Source organism: Equus asinus, chromosome 1 (genome assembly GCF_041296235.1).
Source record: "Equus asinus isolate D_3611 breed Donkey chromosome 1, EquAss-T2T_v2, whole genome shotgun sequence".
Taxonomy (NCBI): Eukaryota; Metazoa; Chordata; class Mammalia; order Perissodactyla; family Equidae; genus Equus; species Equus asinus.
The window spans coordinates 111,799,462-111,817,761 of record NC_091790.1 but is presented as its reverse complement, the minus strand read 5'-3'; the positions used below and the strand labels follow the sequence as shown (position 1 = coordinate 111,817,761).

Sequence of the window (18,300 nt, the reverse complement as noted above, 5' to 3'; positions counted from 1 at the left end):
TATGAAATCCTCTCTAACTCTGGCATTCAACGCTGTCTCCCATCTCTCAAAACCTACAGCATTTCTAGCTCATTCCTCAGTGAAGCTCTAAATTATATATAGCATGTACTATTTTTAAGTTGTTTATTTTTCCTCAGATTGTAATCTCCTCCAGGGCAGGAACTTCTAGGAAGATCCGACTTAACCAGTGTATATGGAGAGGAATGGAGACTATGATTGTATCTACCCCCGTTTACTTAGGCTTAACCTAGCAATGTCTGGAGCAGAGTGTGACGGATCTTTGTTTAGCCTAGGTGTTCCCTTCCCAGTGAAAACCACCAGCATTTATGCAGTTTTGCAACTCAAACCAGGGAGTCATCTTCAACAGGGACCTTTCCCTCACCTCCCACGTCTATTTCATCATTAAGCTCAGTCAATGTTATTGCCTCCATCTCTCTGGAGTTTCTCCACTTCTCTTCATGTCTGCGACGCCTTAGTCCAAGCTACCAGCACCTACTGCCTCTTTAAGCCACTCCCTACATCAACTCTTATCCGCCCCAGTTTGTTCTCCAGTTAGAATAAGCTTTTCTGAATGCAAATCTGACTATGTCTCTCTATTCTCAAGCACTTTAGCAGGCTTTTCAGCATTTGTATATCCAATCCCCAAATCTTTAGTACGGCCTACACTGCTCTTCGTGGTCTGACCATGTCGGACCTACTCCACTCTCTTTCTGTGTGGCTGATCCATTCTTTCAGTGTCTCAAAGACGCCTGCTACCTCCTAGTGCGGGCTATTATTCTTGCCTGGAACACTCTGCCCCTTACTCTTCACCTAGTTAACTCCGATCCATCCTTCATATCTTACTTCCATTATCCTTTTCTCAAGAAAGTGTTTCTTGACCTTCTTGACCAAGGTAACTCTACCTACGATCCATACTCTCTCAGAATCATGCAACTGTCCTCCGCCACTTACCACAGTTGAATTTTATATTTACTTCTGTGATTACTGGTGACTTCTGGTTAATACCTGTCTCTCCCACTGGACTAAAAGCTCCAGGAGGCACGGATGGTTCAACCCCTCACATAGACCCAGCACCTAATTAAACGCTTCAAAAATATTTGTTTAATGAATGACTAAAGGAATGAGTACGCACCACTGGTGACTACTGGCCATTTCAGTTTGCTTAGTGGTTTGATGTTAATCAGTACACAGCCCACCTCAGTTAACTCTTACCACCACTGTGCCAACAACACTGGGATCCTAGCCTAGTGGTCACATGATAAGTGAGTGAACAAACCTACAAGTGGCACACCGTCACAGTCACTCCAAACCCCTCCTTAGCAGGGGCTTTACATTGCCAGCCTCATGTTTGTTTACAGTGAAGAGCTACAAACGGAAACTCTCCATTCTGTCCCGGTGGACAACATAAACACGGACTTCACGCTTTGCAGATGTTGAGGCAGTAAGTTCAACTCAAAACAAGGCAACACCATATTTAAAAAGTAGCTGGATGTAAGAGCAGATACAGTATAGTATGTTAACTTGTGCTGGAGGCAAAGTGTTCTGAGCCTGGCGTATTGTTCTAATGCTCTCTGGCATGTGGCAGAGCGTGATAAGAAGTAGGTTTGGCTTGGGCTCCATCCATGCACGTTTCTTTCTGAATTATCCAAAGGGCCCTGGTATAAGGCAGTGTTGCCTTTAAGATCATTGTACAACATGAGCCCTCAGGGTGGCATAAGAAACAAACTGCATATTTTCAATACGATAACAAGAGGAAACGGATGTTCAGAGATTTTTCAAATATCATTTGAAAGGGTCAAAGTTTTTATGGGTAGGTGCAAGAGATAATTAAAAGATAGATTAAAAGATGAGGAATAATTACTTTTCTTGAGCAAAAGACTCAGGAGTGTAATGACTAGCTGGAATAAATCTTCGAATGTCGTTTATTTGCAGAATGCCACCAAGTAGCTGGGTAATAACTCACAGAACTCATAAAGACAAAAGACTATGGCCTTAATGGAGTTTTTTTTTTTTTTCTATTTTACTTATTAAGATCGCCTTAATAATTCATGCATGGCAATACCTTTAATGAGTAACAAAATCTCACGTATCTCATTTAAACTTGGCAACTCTGCTGACAGTTAATATGGTCTCGTACCTCTGAGCCAGCCATTGGAGAGGAGCCCTGGGCTGTTAGTAACTGAAACCATCCCATTTATGAGAAGCCCAAGAAAAGTTATTCCCTAGATGAATGCTCGAATGTTATGGCCATTTTCTAGGAAGATTTATTCACTTTTCATTTGTGGAGAGGCGAGAGAACAATAGTGAGCCCGCACTCCACATACTGCATCGGCTGCTTCGCTTCTGTCTTAATGGCAGCAACCGATTACCGTTTTCTTGGAGGGAACAGGCATTCCTATCAAGATTTTAAAGGCTTGCTATGATTAGCACCTACTTAGATGGCGAAAAGAGAGTCATGTAAAACTATCCCACTGGGCAAGGTGAATTCTCCGCTTTACTCAAGCAGAAGTGCAAATACACAGATGGTTTGGACTTAACTCCTTTACCAGCTTTGACCAGCAATTTTATTGTCACCTTCATTCCTTATAGACACAATGAATAAAGCATTGTTTTCCACAAAGAACAATGCTCCAGGTGATAATCCTCAAGATATCATTCAAAATAAAATTTCAAAAGCGGACACTAATTTTAATACACGTTTGTTTGCTACATCCATGTATAGGACACCACTCACTGTTCTTCACAGTAGTCTGACTGACAGAAAGTAGACGCCACTTAAATCTATTTGGTGTCCAATATGCCTGTTTTCAATTTAAGACTTATTCTTGGGCATAGCGAATTAAGCTGGAGAAGCACAATGATTCGTCCACTGTTTTCTTGCATATGCCCTTCTTTAAAAACATGAGTGTTAAAAGTCAGTAAAGCCCTGCATTTTGGGAAAAGACAGAAGAACGTCACCACAAAACCTGGTTTCTACTTTACTTATTAAGATCTCCTTAATAATTCATGTGTGGCAATACCATCAGCGAGCAGCAAAATCTCACGTATTCATTTAAATTTGCTCTGCTGAAATCTGACATGCCAAATTAGATCACAGTTGGGTGCACTACACGCAGAAGCATCCATACCTGGTGTAAGGAGGGAGGGGCAGAGTGATTCTGGTCCACTTGTTGAATGTGTCTGACACCAGGATCCGCTGCAGGTGGTAGCGACTGCATTCAACGTTGGTGGGCAGACAGTCCCTTACCAACGGGTGCCATGATAATCCAAGATCCACTGAGTATTCCAATTCAATGGCTGAAACAGAGAGCATTATTCTGGATAGAAATACATGTCTGCACATCCAGGAAACATAGTTACTTATGTTTTCACATGCTTTAATTTCAATCAAATGTCAATTTTATTTTCCCCCCATATTTATCTCTCCTAGTTTGAAATGTTTCCTGGTTTGCTTTTTCCCTCTGTACATTACTAGTTGTTATTTTTAACTTCCATACTGAAATCATTTTTCTTTTAAGGAGATAAGATCACGTGAAACATAAAGTAAATTTTCCTGAATCACTCCTTAAACTGAGAAACTCTCAGAGCAATCAGAACAAAACTATTGCTTCATATACAGTTAAAGCAAGAGTAATAATAGTTAATTTATAAATATTTAATCTAATAGTTATAGACTGTATATTACATAAATATATAAATTATATATAATTTAATGTATTATAACTATATTACATCCATTTATTTAATGGTTAACATACAAACACAGAACACAGTAACCATATATTTTAATGATTATTTTTTAAATAGTCAGAAAAGTTGAGCAGGCTTCTTAAAATTTGACCATTCTATAGAGCAACTAATGCCAATTTTGCTCCCCGTATAGGTGAAACTTCTTAGCAATTGCAAAATCCCTTTTGCTCATAAGTCCTACTCTGCCGTGTTTTGGGATATACTGGGAAATCGGGGAGGTGGAAGGAGGTAGCTGACGGCAGGCAGTCAGGCTGTGGGTCTATCCTTCCTTCCTTTCTCTCCTTCCGGAACATTCAAGTTACACCCTATGTTTTATATTTCTCTCTCTATTCCCTTCTCAGGGCTCTACAAACTGCTTCAGCCCCATCGTTCTACAGAAATTGCTTTCTCGAAGGCTGTGATTCTCAGTTTTGGCTGCACACTGAAATCACCTGGGTACCTTTAGAAACTACGACGCCGGTGCCCCACCCCCCGAGATTGTGATTTCACTCTTCTGGGATGTGGCCAAGCTGTCAGGAGCTTTAAGGCTCCCCAGGTGATTCTCATGGGCAGCCAGTGTGGGACCACTCTCTGCTCCAAGGTTCCTAGTGGCCTTTTCTAGTTAAATACAATGGCCCATCTTGGGCTTCATTGTTCTTGTCCTCCCCACGGTGTTGGACATTACTGACTACTCCCTGATTCTTGAGACCTTCTTTTCTTTTAGAGAACATTATTCTGACTCTCCTGTCTTGCTTTCCCTCTGACTCCTCTGCTAACTAACCCCAGTTATGGGCATCCTTCCAGACTCCATTTCTGGCCTTCTATTTTACGTGCATACTCCTTGGGCTTCAGCTATCATCTTTGTGCCCAAATCTCCCTATTTGATGTCTCATGATTGATTTTATCCATCCAATGGCATCGTGCTGGACGCTGGCATACTGTGCCACACGGCAGAGACAAAGTTCCTGCTGTCCACATTAGCTCCTCCTCGCTAAAGCGTCTCCACTCACAACTGCTTTCACCCAAACTGAAGAAAAACTCATCGTTTTCCCTCGTAAATAAACATCTCTTCTTAACTACCCAATTCCATCAATGACAATACTTTGGCAGTAGTGTCCTGGGTTCAAAATTTAGAAATTATTTTAGGAATTTCACTCTTCTCTCTTCTTTACCCTCTATGTTCCACCTGTCACCTGGTTTTGAGATTTGCTGCTTCTCTCCTTTCCATTTGCATCGCCTCAGATCAATTTCATCCACTCTGTTTCTCTCCATGCCACAGAGTGCAGGTCCTCATCACCCCCATAGAGACTCCCACTCAGGCTTCTTTACTGGGATTCCTTCCTACCCGCCCTCCTAGGCTCTGGGGCTAATCTACCTAAAACACGCCACGTCACTCTCTGCACTTGTGCCCTCTTATTCATGACCCTGTCAAGCACAAATTCCTGTGCCCGCCTTTTAAAGCCCTTATTAATTTGCTGCCAACTCTGCTTAGCCACTTTCCTCTTGCATTTTATCATTCAGCGTAACCTTTCTCAAGAGGTTGCATCAGCCTACGGTAGAAAGTACAGGTGACTGGGCTTATGAGGGCAGTATTTCAGTGCTGGTGCTGCCGCAGGCTGACCATGTCAACTTACCTCCTTGGGTTCTCAACGACTTCCTATGCTAAGGCGGGACTAGGCATTTAGGATCTTAAAGGCCCTTTCTATTTTCAAAGTCAGCATTCTGCTCTCCTCCATTAGATGCAAATACTGCCAGTTCAGACTAGTCTGCTCATGGTTTCTCCCAAGGACCAGGACAACCTCCACCTCTGCTTCTTTGCTTATGCTGCCAGCCCAGCTTGGGGTGTCCACCTTCTCTGTTCACCCATCAAATCCACTCCAACCACCAATTCCCACTTGAGACTTAGCTCCTTTGTGAAATCTTCCCAAATTCCTTGGATTGGCCATCTATTGGTCATCTCTCCCTCCTTTGAAATCTCATTACATCTCGCATCAGTACCACTCCATAGGGCACTTGATTTAGTCATTTACTGGACACGACCTTTTTGAAGTACCCCCTCAACTAGACTGTACCTATTGAAGACAGGGTGTGTTCCTCATACTTTTCCAAGTTCCCCCCCTACGGACTAGTTTAGTGTTGACTGAACCTGAGGTAGAAAGAGTACTTCTGGGATTCCCTCTAAGATGAATCCATTAGTTCAAACTAATGGAAATGTGAAAAATCTGGATTTTGTAGGATCTTCGAAGTAACCAAATTCCTCAGATTTTGGCCCCCAGAATTTAAAATGGAACAAGGTCCCTGTGAACATTCTAGTTTGGATCTCTTGGAAGAAGAGTGATGGGGGTGGTGGTGAAAGAGCAGAAGGCCTCAGAATCCTGACAGGTCTGCAAGTTCCAGTGAAAGGTCCAAGTATGCGATGATGCCAGTTTTTATTTCTCCTAAGGTAGATCCACATGTGTGTGTAAGTTATGTGTGAGCAAGAGCGTGTGCATGCATAACCTAGAGGATGCAAACTGGTTACAAGGAGAGTGGCCTAGAATATGCTATGACCTATGACGGCAAAAAGTATAAGGCAAAATGGGAACAACAAAATTTCATGAATCCCGGGGAGACGGAAAGGAGACAGTAACTGGACTAATTCCAAGCCCTATGAATTAAAACCAATGTATATACAAATTCATGTGTAAATCCTATTGCTTATTCTGGCATTCTCTACGAGACGAGAGCCCTTTATTCCACAAATCTGATACTAAAACAATCTGGGGCGCTGGCCCCGTGGCCGAGTGGTTAAGTTCGTGTGCTCCGCTGCAGGCGGCCCAGTGTTTCGTTGGTTCAAATCCTGGGCGCGGACATGGCACTGCTCATCAAACCACGCTGAGGCAGCGTCCCACATGACACAACTAGAAGGACCACAGCGAAGAATATACAACTATGTACTGGGGGGTTGTGGGGAGAAAAAGGAAAAAAATAAAAAAAAAATCTGGATTTACAAAAAGATAAATTAGGGGTTATTATTTACGTATAAAAGAAGTCTTCACGTACATATGCTTACAAGTAAGCTCACATTCTGATGCTTTAAAAAGTAAACTTCTAAAACTCAATTTACACACACTTTCAAGAACGCAGTTATGGTTTAACTCAAAGTGCACCTGTGCTTCACTTAAAGACTTATCAGAGGTGTCGTATAGTCTCTGACAGAGGTAGCCATCGCTACCATTTACATACGTTTGTCCCTCTACCTGGAGATGGAATACTTACCGTAACAAGAGTCTGTGACGGAGCAGGAGGCAGCGAAATCTATCTGTAGGAACGAATCCTCATTCACAGCGACGTCTGTGGTGACCACATAACGGGTGCTGGCCTTTTCGATGAAGACCAGGGCATCTCCGGTAGAGCCACACACAGGCATCTTGGTGCCTCCAGGGTGAAGTAGCCATTTCCTGCTATCCAGAGTTGTGAAATCATCTTCCAAGACTGTATTACCAGAAATGTTCCCTCCGATAAGAATCTGAAATGTATTTTGTAAAAAGCACATTTTCAATTTGGTTTGCAGATATGAGAAAGTTCAGTCTTTTGTTTGTTTGTTTTCATCTGTCAGATTGCTCAGAACTGGCATTTCACACCAAGCATGATGTTAGGGTGCCCTTTCAGAATGCTCCTGTTTACGTGGTCTGCTTGCCCATCTGGCAAGAAGCTGTAGAAAACAAATTGAAGGACTGACAAAACCATTCACAGCCTTTGTGGGCCAAATTGTGCCTTTGGAAACTACACGAACCCAAGCTGGGAAAGCAAAATTTGGCTTAAATGTGATTATTTTCCATGTAAAATTTCTATTTAAGGACAGTTGTACCCTAAGGCACTTCAGTTCCAATTCTTTGCATGGATTCTACTGTTTCTTAATGGGTTCTTTGAGATCTATCTGATACGCATTTTATTCTGTATGAAGATCCTTTAGGAACTGTCCATAAGGATGTTACGGAGATTTATCTATCTTTTTCTTCAAAGGCTAGGAAAGAGGATTTGGGAACGACTGCATGTGGCACCAACGCTAATTTGCACATTTTCCTTTTCAGAGAATTACAACCCTGTATCACGCTTGATAAAGTCCCTCTACCCATATGGCAGAATCCTCTATGTGCAGGACATGGGCCTTCTGTCGTGTTGTTTATGTTTATAGGTTCAGGCAATTGAAGGAATAGAGAATGAAAGGAAGCTAAATGCCATATCTCATCTAGCTGTGTGCCCTTGGGCAAGTCACTCAACCGTCAGGCCCAGGCTTCCTCTACTGAGCAATCAGGTTGGACTAAATGCTATCTGAGGCCACATTCAGCTCAAGTGCCCAAAATGATAATGGTTGATCCTGAAGGGACTGACCTGGTCGATAACCCAGGGGCTGTAGAAGTGCCCGTTTTCAGATGGCTGCCACCAGCGCAGGCGAGTAGAAGCTGCACGGGCCTTCAAGGGTATCTCCAGAGCAATGTACCTGCCCACATTGCTGGAGTTGCTGAAGAGGAACTCTTGAAGGAGGCTCCACGAGAGGCCGCCGTTGAGAGAATACTGGAGGAGCACAGGTTGGCTCCTGGGGTCAGGAACACCTTTCCCACAGCCCAGTCTCATGAAGAACTGCACAAATCTGACATGAATAAAATTACTGTAGACTTTGACTTCCGTGAGAGATTTATACCATTAACAGAAGACAAGCACGTGGGTAATGGAGGATGCGTGGCTTTAATGAACAGGAGGATTTAATGAATGCCCTCAGCAGTCATCTCAAAGCCCAATTTTCCTTTTTAATGTGAAAGGGAGTCAACAAAATGTGAAGTCTGAAAAAAGGCCATTCTGTACCCATATTTATATGTTGCACCCCTCCACCGAGAAGAGTCCGAGGGAAGTGAGCAGTCACTGCACCCTTCAGCTATGCTGTAAGAAGATGGGAAGGGTCCAAGTTTGGGAGTGTGTATTGTCATCTATTTAAGATAAATTCGGATCCTTGTCCTTAGTATCTGAAACTGGAAGAATGTAATTAACGCAGTTTATGCCATTTATTGGCATAATCATCCATTCTCGGGTTTTCCCAGTAGTTTTTCAGATCTTATATTACGGGTTTTGGGAGATATATTTAAATTCACCAGTTGTAGCACCTCTTTGTGAAAGGCCAGGCATCTTTTGGAAGAGGTGTGTCAAGTCTGGGCCTCTTTTCTGTCTTTTGTGCCAAGGGCAGGGGAGCATGAGTGTGGGCGGCGGGGATGGTGGGCTGCGCCAGCCTCTGACTACTGCTGGGTCTGGGATGGATGATACTGGCCATCGAGAGCTGTGGCGGCCAGCCAGTGGCAGCCTTTCCAGCTGGCAGCGAGGTGAACAGAGTGGCAGCAACCAGCTGGGGTGCCAATGAAAACTAGCTCACATGTTATCTTTGGCAGGCAAGCTGCTGGTGCCTGGTCTGGCCGCTGTGCTAGCTGGTAACGCAGAATAAATTTCATGTGTAACCTAACACATATACCCAATTATGTACGCATGTCAGACATATGAAATATATTGGGGCTTATAATAAAGGTTATCAATTCCATATATAAAACCATGCACTCTTCATGGGTTCCTCTCACCCCTCATCTCCATTAACTGGGCATTCATTTATCTCACAACCCCGAGAAAATTGGGATTTTACATGGAGCATTTTGAGGTCAATATATGCAAATCCTACACAGCATGCTACTGAGATGAGATAAATAATGGAGATTTTAACATTGGATTAATGAAAAAAATACATGGTTAGTGCCTAGTGACGTTTATATTTATAAAAACAAGAATCACTTACAGAGAAAAACTTTTAGCATATTGTCTACTTGTTTTGGGAAAAGGTTTATATTAATTTAGTTATAGATAAATCATGTCAAAATGATTTGGAAAAACCTAATAATTTCTAAATTAGAGAACTCAGCTGCCAACAATAAATCTGAAATAAAGAGCATCAAATTAAACCATATGCATTAAAATAGGACAGAGATAAATAAAACCTTGCTTTCTATAACTGCAAAATTACCCCACAGATAGAACTGTATTTCCTATGAAGCACGATCAAATTTACAATTCAATAAATGAAAGATTTAAGAGAAAGAGGATGATGAATATGTTAAGATGTATTTTAAGATACTCTGAAATGCTTCAAAAAACCAAAAACATGATTTCTCTGCTTATTTGCAAAAATAGGTCAGGGTTCCATTTTACACATGTTAAATTGTCTTTTTTATTTTCCTGGCTAAGTTTTTGGCTCATCAAATCATCAAGGGATACACATCTTGACAGGACATAATCCTCTGAGCCAGTTTAAAATGTTTGTTTCTGAGTGGCTGTGCTTAATAGAGAAAATGAATGCTTAGAACGTATGAGCAAATCATTGGACAGAAATGCTTATAAAGAAGAAGGTGACACTTCAAATGTTCTTAAATTGCTGATGGATATAAAATTAATTGTGAATAATCTGAGGATGTACTCTATTTCAGTTAAGTTTCTACTGAGCTTGGTGTAAACAATTTCTACACAGTCCAAGTGCTAATGAAAAGTTATTCGGTAGGTGAATAAAGATGCAACATTATCTTCTTGAAGTTAAAGTAAGTTAAACATTGTCATCTCCTAGTCACCATCTTGTAAGATACTAGATATTAACTTTTGTCTGTTTAGCTGTGTTTCATTTCTGATCTAGTTATTGTGCAAATCTCTCTGTTTTAGAATGGAAACTATGTAAATTGTGTCTTAATGGAGTCTTCCACAAGAGAGCAGCTCAGCCTTGTCCTTGAGATCTCCATTTCTTTCTGATTCGATTGTGCTCTGCTGCTGTACTTTGCAGCGTGTTTTCTCAACAGCATTTAAAAAGGATTACCTAGCATGTGATAAATCCAGATCTCGTGTCATCAACATGCGCAAGCCATCTTCATTGAAAAAGAGGTTGTTTCCACTGGACAGGATTCCACACTTCCGAGATGGCTTTCCGCCACTCATTAATAAGAATCGATCAGATTCTAGCTGGCCTGAAAAAAGTGGAAAATGTAGTTTATCTATGACCCCAAATACAGTCATATGTTTTAAAGAAATATCTAAGTGCTTTGTGTAGTTTTAAAATATGAATTCATAAATACTGAAGTCACAGATTTGGGGATAAGAGATCTCTTCCACATTTTAGCTTGTTTGAATTGTTCAACCGTGGCTGTATAATTTAAGCGTCCACAAAACAGAAGGAGGGGGCCTTTCCTGAGCATCTATGGTCCAGCCACATGGGACCCTTCTTTCTGCTCCTCTACACTGCAAAAAAAGACAGTGACTAGTCAGAGAGTGGTTCAGGCCAAAAGTAAGAGAAGGTAATGGGGCCCTTCCACTGGCTTCTTCACTGTGTGCTTGCTACTGTGAGGACAGTATCGAGCAAGTATTGCATAATATTTTAAAAAAATACAGTTTTAACAGGAGAAATTTCAGTGTAATTCAATATTTCCTATTAAATAATGTCTTTCAAAAACAGCTCACAAATCTCTTCAGATACTCATCTGAGATCTAGGGTTTTTTTTGATTGTGGTAAAATACACAATATTTTCATTATTTTAAAGTGAACAACTCATGGCATCTAGTACGCTCACAATGTTGTGCAACCATCACTACCACCTAACTCCAGAACTTTTTCATCACTAGTAGAGGAAACCTTGTACCCATTAAGCAATCCTCATTTCCCCTCACCCGGCCCCTGGCAGCCACTAATCTGCCTTCTGTCTCTATGGACTTGCCTACTTTGGATGTTTCATATAAATGGAATCATACAATATGGGGCCTTTTGTGTCTGACTTTTTTCACTTAGCATAATGTTTTCCAGGTTCACCCATGTTGCAGCATATATCAGAATTTCATTCCTGTTCATAGCTGAATAATATTCTATTGTATTGATAGACCTAAACCCAATTTTAAAATGTACCTTAAAACCATAAACATATTAGAACAATTTTACAGACAACTTAGGAAAAAGAAAATCTTTTAATCCCACTATCCTAACATAAATAGCTATTACATTTGTTTCAGATTTTCTCTTCTAACAACGTTTTTCCACAGTTTTACCAGACTGCATATCCAATGGATATAAAATTAACTGTGAATAATTTCAATCATTACATCATATACATTTTTCTATGCTGTAACATTATCTTCACACATAGCGACGTTAGATTCTTGGTACAAAACTAAGGTACAGAAAGTGATGAGAGGCTGCTTACTTAGTTGGTGGTAAAGCAATGAAAGGAGTTTATATTTCTGGAAACTTATTCCCTCCGTGCAAGAAGACTAACTCTCTATAGATATTTTCTAAAATTATTATTAATCAGAAATTACCTGTGATAGAAAAAGTGGTGAAAATAGCTTTAGTTTTTCTCAGTGATGGTCTTATTGACTCTCATTGACCATTGTTTCACAATTGGAACTACATAAAATTCAGAACTAAATGAAGACTTGGGTGGTCCCAATTGTAATGATAAATAGTGAAATATTAGAGTGGCACTTACTGATTACTTTTATATTACAAGTTGTGTTTAATACGTAAGTTCTTTCATAAAGCTACATAGAATTTACAAGAAAAGATTACCTTCAAAATCATCCTTTAGAAAGTCAGGATTTTTGGTGCTTATTTTGCAGGTTGGACCCGAGTAGCCAGGATCGCATATGCACTTGGTTCCGTTGATACAACTCCCATGTCCGTTACACATCTCTTCACATTGGGGACCAATATAGACATTATCAATGGCCCATGTCACTGGCTGAGAGCCAGCAGGGTAAAATCCTTGGTACCATCTGAAACGCACAGATCTGGAAAAGAGATACAAGTCTTTCAAAACCTGATCAACAGAACAAACTACCTTCAAAGTAAGCACAACTGATCAATGAGCACTGGGCAGTTACCACCTCTGCTCGACACTCAAGAAGTAAAAAACTTGATTCTCCATTTCAGGAATGCAGACTCCATTTCTCAATCTCCAGGATTTTGTCAGTAAGGTTCCTGCTTCCTGTAAGCCCTTTCCAATCCTATCACTATGTCAAAAATCCACCTGAGCTTCTCACCTTTTCCAACATTGACTTTCTTGGTGAAGCTTTCTCCATCCTTACTATCTATGCCCCACACAACTAGTCTTTTTTTTTTCCCCCTAAATTGAGGTTAAATTCACATAACATAAAAGTAAACATTAACCATTTAAAGTGTACAGTTCAGCAGCATTTAGCACATTCACAGTGTCAGCCAACCATCACCTCTATGGAGTTCCAGGACATTTTCATCACCCCAAAAGGAAATCCTGCAGCCATTAAGCAGTCAGTCCCCATTCCCACACCCCCAGCCCCTGGGAACCCCTAATCTGCTTTCTATCTCTATGGATTTACCTATTCTGGACATTTCACATAAATGGAACCATACAATATGTGACCTTTAGTATCTGGCTTTGTTCACTTGCATAATGTTTTCAAGGCTCATCTGAGTTTTAGCAAGTATCAGAATTTCATTTCTCTTTATGACTGAATAATATTCCAGTGTGTGGTTATACCAACTTTATCTATCCATCCTTCAGTTGACGGACGTTTGCTTGTTTCCAGCTTTGGCTATTATGAATAGTGCTGCTATGAACATTTGTGTACAGGTATTTGCTTGAATACTTATTTTCAACTCTTTTGGGGAGAATGGTAGCAGACTTGCTGTGCCATATGGTAAATAACCAGTCTTTTAATTTCCCTTCTTGCTCTCTCTCTTCCATAATTTTGATGGAATTTCCATTATTATAGCTATCATAGCCCAAGTTATTTAAAAGCTGTTTCCCCTATTGGCTGTGAGCTCCTAGAGACCAATGCCCACGTCTCCTTCTCCTTTGCACCCTTTCATGGAGCTCAGCAGATGCTCAATAAATGTTTGTTGTACAATCTGTTGTGAAAGGCCTTTAGAGTCCAACTAAGATTTTTCGGATTTTATCCCTATTGGCAACAGAGAGCCCCAAAAGATTATTTTAAAGAGAGAAACAACAAAATCAGATTTATTTTTAGTTAGATGTCTTTTATTGCTTAATTCCTTTTTAAATCAAAGCTAATTTTCCCTTTTATTTGTAAGTGAATTGTCCTATCATATTGTTGATGATAAGTTAGCTCCTTAGAAATAATCTACATATTTAGGTAGCAGTTCAGAAATAGTTAAATATATTTATTACACACAAAACTCTGTTTGTAGAAGGTGGATTTATTTCAGAGGGAAGAGATGTAGAGATGGCATGAGCACTCATTTTTGTATCCTGTGAATCTGCCCAATTTTCAATCATCATAGAAACCAAATTCAGAATAATTTCTTCTTGGAGAAACTCAAATTAGAAGTCAGTATTAGAAGCCTTCACGAGGCTTCTCAAGTTTAGTAGATGGTAAAGCAGATGGAGTCAAGTTCCCACATATAATTTTAACCCTAATTTCATTGTTTGTATCAAGACTCCAACTACATCAAGCTGCCCCCAAAATGCCAGTTCGTAATTAAATTTTATTTTCAAATACTTGTCAGAGTTTAGTCTTGGCAAGAGGCACTCCCTTACCTTTTGAACTTTCAGACTGCTGAGCTGAGGGAAATGGCTGGAGTTTTCCTTTGAACAAAAGCTTACATGGGTTTTTTTTGAACTTCTTATTTATTCAAATGTCCTGAATACAAATGAACCACCCCGGTTGGATATTTATTATTGTTCACCTGCCTTGACACAGAAACTGCAAGCACTATGATAAATGGGCTGAAGGGTCTGGTTTCACTGAGGTTCCATTCTGCTGAAATCTCATTTTGAAAATATCTCACTGCCACCCTCCCTGGTGAACGTCAGCATCTGTTCTCTCAAGCCAGTGGTATTCAAAAGGATCTGTTTTTTCAACGTAAACTTCAAATTTCAAGCACACAACAGTGCTTTCATTACATAGGGGTTTTGGTTGACTCATTATGAAACTGCATAAAGCAAAAACAATTAGGAAGTTTTAGAGACAAAAAGACTTCGGACGAAAAGGACACAAAGGTGATGTGAAGAAAATTAGATGGAAGCTAATTGACTATATGTGGAGGCAAAAAAATGGCCATTTCTGCACCTGGAAACACTTAATTGACTCTCTTGTGTATCTAGTGTCCAGTAAGAGCACAGAAAAGGGTAATTTAAACATAGGTTATACATTTTTTTAACATCTAGCACTTGTGCCATTATTACAAACCACGTTGAATTCAAATCAAGGAATGGCTCACTGAGTTGGAGAAAATTTAACTTTTGCCTTCCAGCAATTCATGCCTGTGTGGGTTTTAAGAAGAGCTCTAATTCTTTTCCTCAAACAAGGACTAGACAACGCTATTAAGGCAAATTCTTCTCTTTGCAGAAGTGATTGAAGGCATTTTGAAAGGTAGGTTATAGCATTCTGAGAGTGGGCATGCCTCCTGAACAGATTTACTCTCTCTTTACAGAAGGAAAAATGACATGGAACACAAATAACATGATGGTCTAAGGTCTGTACCTTTATAAATGGAGGAGGTGTATGTTCAACTGACACCTAAAACCGGTAAGTGAAAATACAGACGTTTGCATTTCTCTTGTTCAAATTTCCGAATTCTATCTCCATGCCGTGTGTCTAAGCGCAGCGCGGCAGAAATCACCACGGGCTTCGTGAGGCGGTCTCCAGGACCCTGGAGCCCTGTCCTGTGACCTTATTGCACACTCCTTTAAATAGAAGTATTTCCCTGTGGGGACTTGTTGAAACAAGTCTCAGTTGTCAAAACAATCTAAATTCATGGCCTACCACCTATCTTCAGGGTTGTTTTCTATTTAATCTAATTCTTAGCTGGGTGACTGGAGGAAATGAGAGGTCCATTAAAGAGAAGACCTGGAGCTTTTCAGCAGTACCATAATGGTCACGGTCTTGGTCCTATGTGCCTACGTGATTGGCTATCCAGGCCTTTTTCCCTGCTTACACGGCCCATAAACATGGAGTTTTGGCAGCTACACTTCTGTTGCAACACTTGTCTTTCTAGTCATAGCTGATGAGTGGTTCAGATTTTCCTTTCTAGAAATGTGGAATTAAGAGTTCCAGAAAATGAGAGCTGCAGTTTGCTGAGTGAGGGTAACATTAGCATGATAAAAATGAGCAAACTCATGATAAACGATAAAAAGTGATTAAAAAAACCCCAGCAAACTCCTTTTGCTGACGTCCTCACGCATCCTGAGCAGAGTCCATGATACTCCCCACTCTGTTTCCAATAAGTTCTTCCACTCTTTTGTAACCCTCTTTATTTTTCTTGCAATATACAATCTTAAATAATCCGATGGGTCTGGGAATAAAAAGTTTTTCCTGGGCTATTTCCCCCATCTGATTCTTCTATGGACAACTTCCGCCTGTCCCCCCATGCCCCAAACTTTCTGCCTGTGCTGGCTGAGTCGATAGCTCCATCTACGCCTACGGTTCCAGGGACTCTCCTTGCCTCCTCGGATATCACTTCTAAAGAATCTGGAGGACATTTTGCTTAGTGATGCTTATTTTTTTTAAACACTTAAGTTTTCTATTAGAATAGTACCCTAGTGCAATGGCAAGAACTAATAAATGACAGACTCGACAACACAAAACACTAAAGTCCTTAATAATCGGATGCTGATGATATGATGAGGAGCGAATGGATTCATGTCTAAAGAGAGGCAGACTTTTGAAAATTCACTTTCACCCTTCTGGAAAAGTATGAGGTATTAGTAGTTTTGCTCAAAGAACCAAGACTTCTAATTATGCTGAGTCTTACACGGGGAATTTAAATCTGCTTCCATCTTGAAAGTACGACATTAGTACTTTCTTCTGTTTTTGACATACCCTGAAAGAATAAGTCCTTTGTTCTGACAGAAAACACAAATTCTGAGGCAGGCTGCTTTGTTGACTTCCTCTCTTTGTTCATTTACATGATTAGTTTTATTTTTTGAACCATACTTTTCATTTCATTTCTATTAGAATTGAAGTCCTTTATCTCCAAAGAGCTTTTCAACAGAAGAGTCAAATATATGTAATAAGAATCCGAGAGAGATTTAAAAAGTAGAAATGCCTGGTGGAAGAGTACTAACAACTTTTTTAAAGAGACATCTGGAATATTCTGCGGGCTTCCATCCTTCACAGGTGCCCTCTCCCTGCACAAGAGACACAGGTAGATGTTTCAAAGTCATAAAATTCTAACTGCGTTAATATTGGCAAGGTGGGGGCAGAAGGGGAGAGGATTACAACATCAGGGGAAGACCATACACCTGTGTTTCCCTATTGACCTAATAAAGACCCATGGGGCTATGAACCCCACGAAGGGTGCGGTCCACGGTGTACACTTTGAGTCTGTCTTCAAACTATAAGTTAGCAGAATGTCAGCTGTGTCCTGTGTTTTCAATATCCACTGATCTGCTTCAAGTGGAGAAGTGAGGAAGAAATGCAAGGTGGAAATTTCCCCCTGGGAAATCGGCAAGTCAACGACGACGTCACGGAGAAAACTGTCAAATGAGAAGAACGCGGCTCGAGGCAGCAGGTCCTTACCCGCAAAGGTGCAGCCTCCCGAAGTGCACCACCTCCCTCCTCCAGCCCTGGGTGGTCCCCGCGTAGTAGGTGCTGCTTGGGTGGTGCTCCGTGGAGCACAGGGAACTGACGTGGCTGCTGCTGTGGTAGCAGAGGGGCAGCAGCAGGTGCCAGGTGGCCCCGAAGTCCCGTGAAAATTCCAGTCTGACCGGATCAGCAGAGGAGCTGTCAGTTGAGCACCCAACATTGATCTGGAGGAAGAAGAAAAAAAAGAAACGAATGACCTCAGAGCAACAAGCCTGGAAATGATTCACCACTTCATTATTTTCCTGAGAGTCCATTTTCCTGGGAACTGTCTTGCTGAAATATTTAACACTATAAAATTCTGTTTTGCCTAACTGACTAATATCATATATTACCGTCCAATAATAATTTTTCATAAAGAACTTCAAAGGGTCTCATGAAAAATTTATTTTCCCTCATTTTATTAAAAAACTAGGAAGTCGGTAAGGCAGAGGCTGGCAGGGAATTCCAAATTTTACGTTTGGCCCACTTTCATAGCCAAGCCAAGCAAATCGTAATGAGAAGACTGGTTCCCTAATTCCAACCATTAGTTTTTTCTGTCTGCCAGATAGGAAGAGATTCTGTTATCCTTCACATGACACCTTCCCCCAAACCCCCAAAGTTTTGCATGTGGAGAATCTTCAATATGTATTGAATATTAAGACGAAACAAGATACAATCATTGTCACCAGTTCCCTGGCACAGGGAGAGTATTCTCAGAAAGACCTTTTTAACGAGTAGGCAAACAACGCCTCGACTCCCTCTTCCATACTCTCAAGTGAATTAAACTAAAACTTAATTAAATAAATGCATGTGATTCTTTTCATGAAATTTTTCCCTCTTCCAATCGGGATTAACCTTTTCTTTCTGTCATAACAACCGTCGAACTTGCTCCTCTTCCTTTCTGATGAGTAAACTGCTGACACTGATAAACCTTCAACTATAAGCATTTGCTTCTACACA

The 18,300-nt window shown here is 40.7% G+C and overlaps 1 protein-coding gene across 2 annotated transcripts in view; it reads right to left on the bottom strand.

Moving 5' to 3' along the window:
• RELN (reelin) overlaps nt 1–18,300 on the bottom strand; it is a 466,017-nt gene that overhangs the window by 50,088 nt on the left and 397,629 nt on the right. For both annotated transcript variants that reach the window (XM_070505680.1, XM_014831901.3), the window contains exons 41-46: nt 17,296–17,525; nt 12,344–12,564; nt 10,607–10,754; nt 8,104–8,362; nt 6,988–7,237; nt 3,129–3,297 (exon numbers count right to left, since the gene is read on the bottom strand). In XM_070505680.1, coding sequence (XP_070361781.1) covers nt 3,129–3,297; nt 6,988–7,237; nt 8,104–8,362; nt 10,607–10,754; nt 12,344–12,564; nt 17,296–17,525 — 1,277 coding nt within the window. The remainder of the gene's footprint in view (nt 1–3,128; nt 3,298–6,987; nt 7,238–8,103; nt 8,363–10,606; nt 10,755–12,343; nt 12,565–17,295; nt 17,526–18,300) is intronic.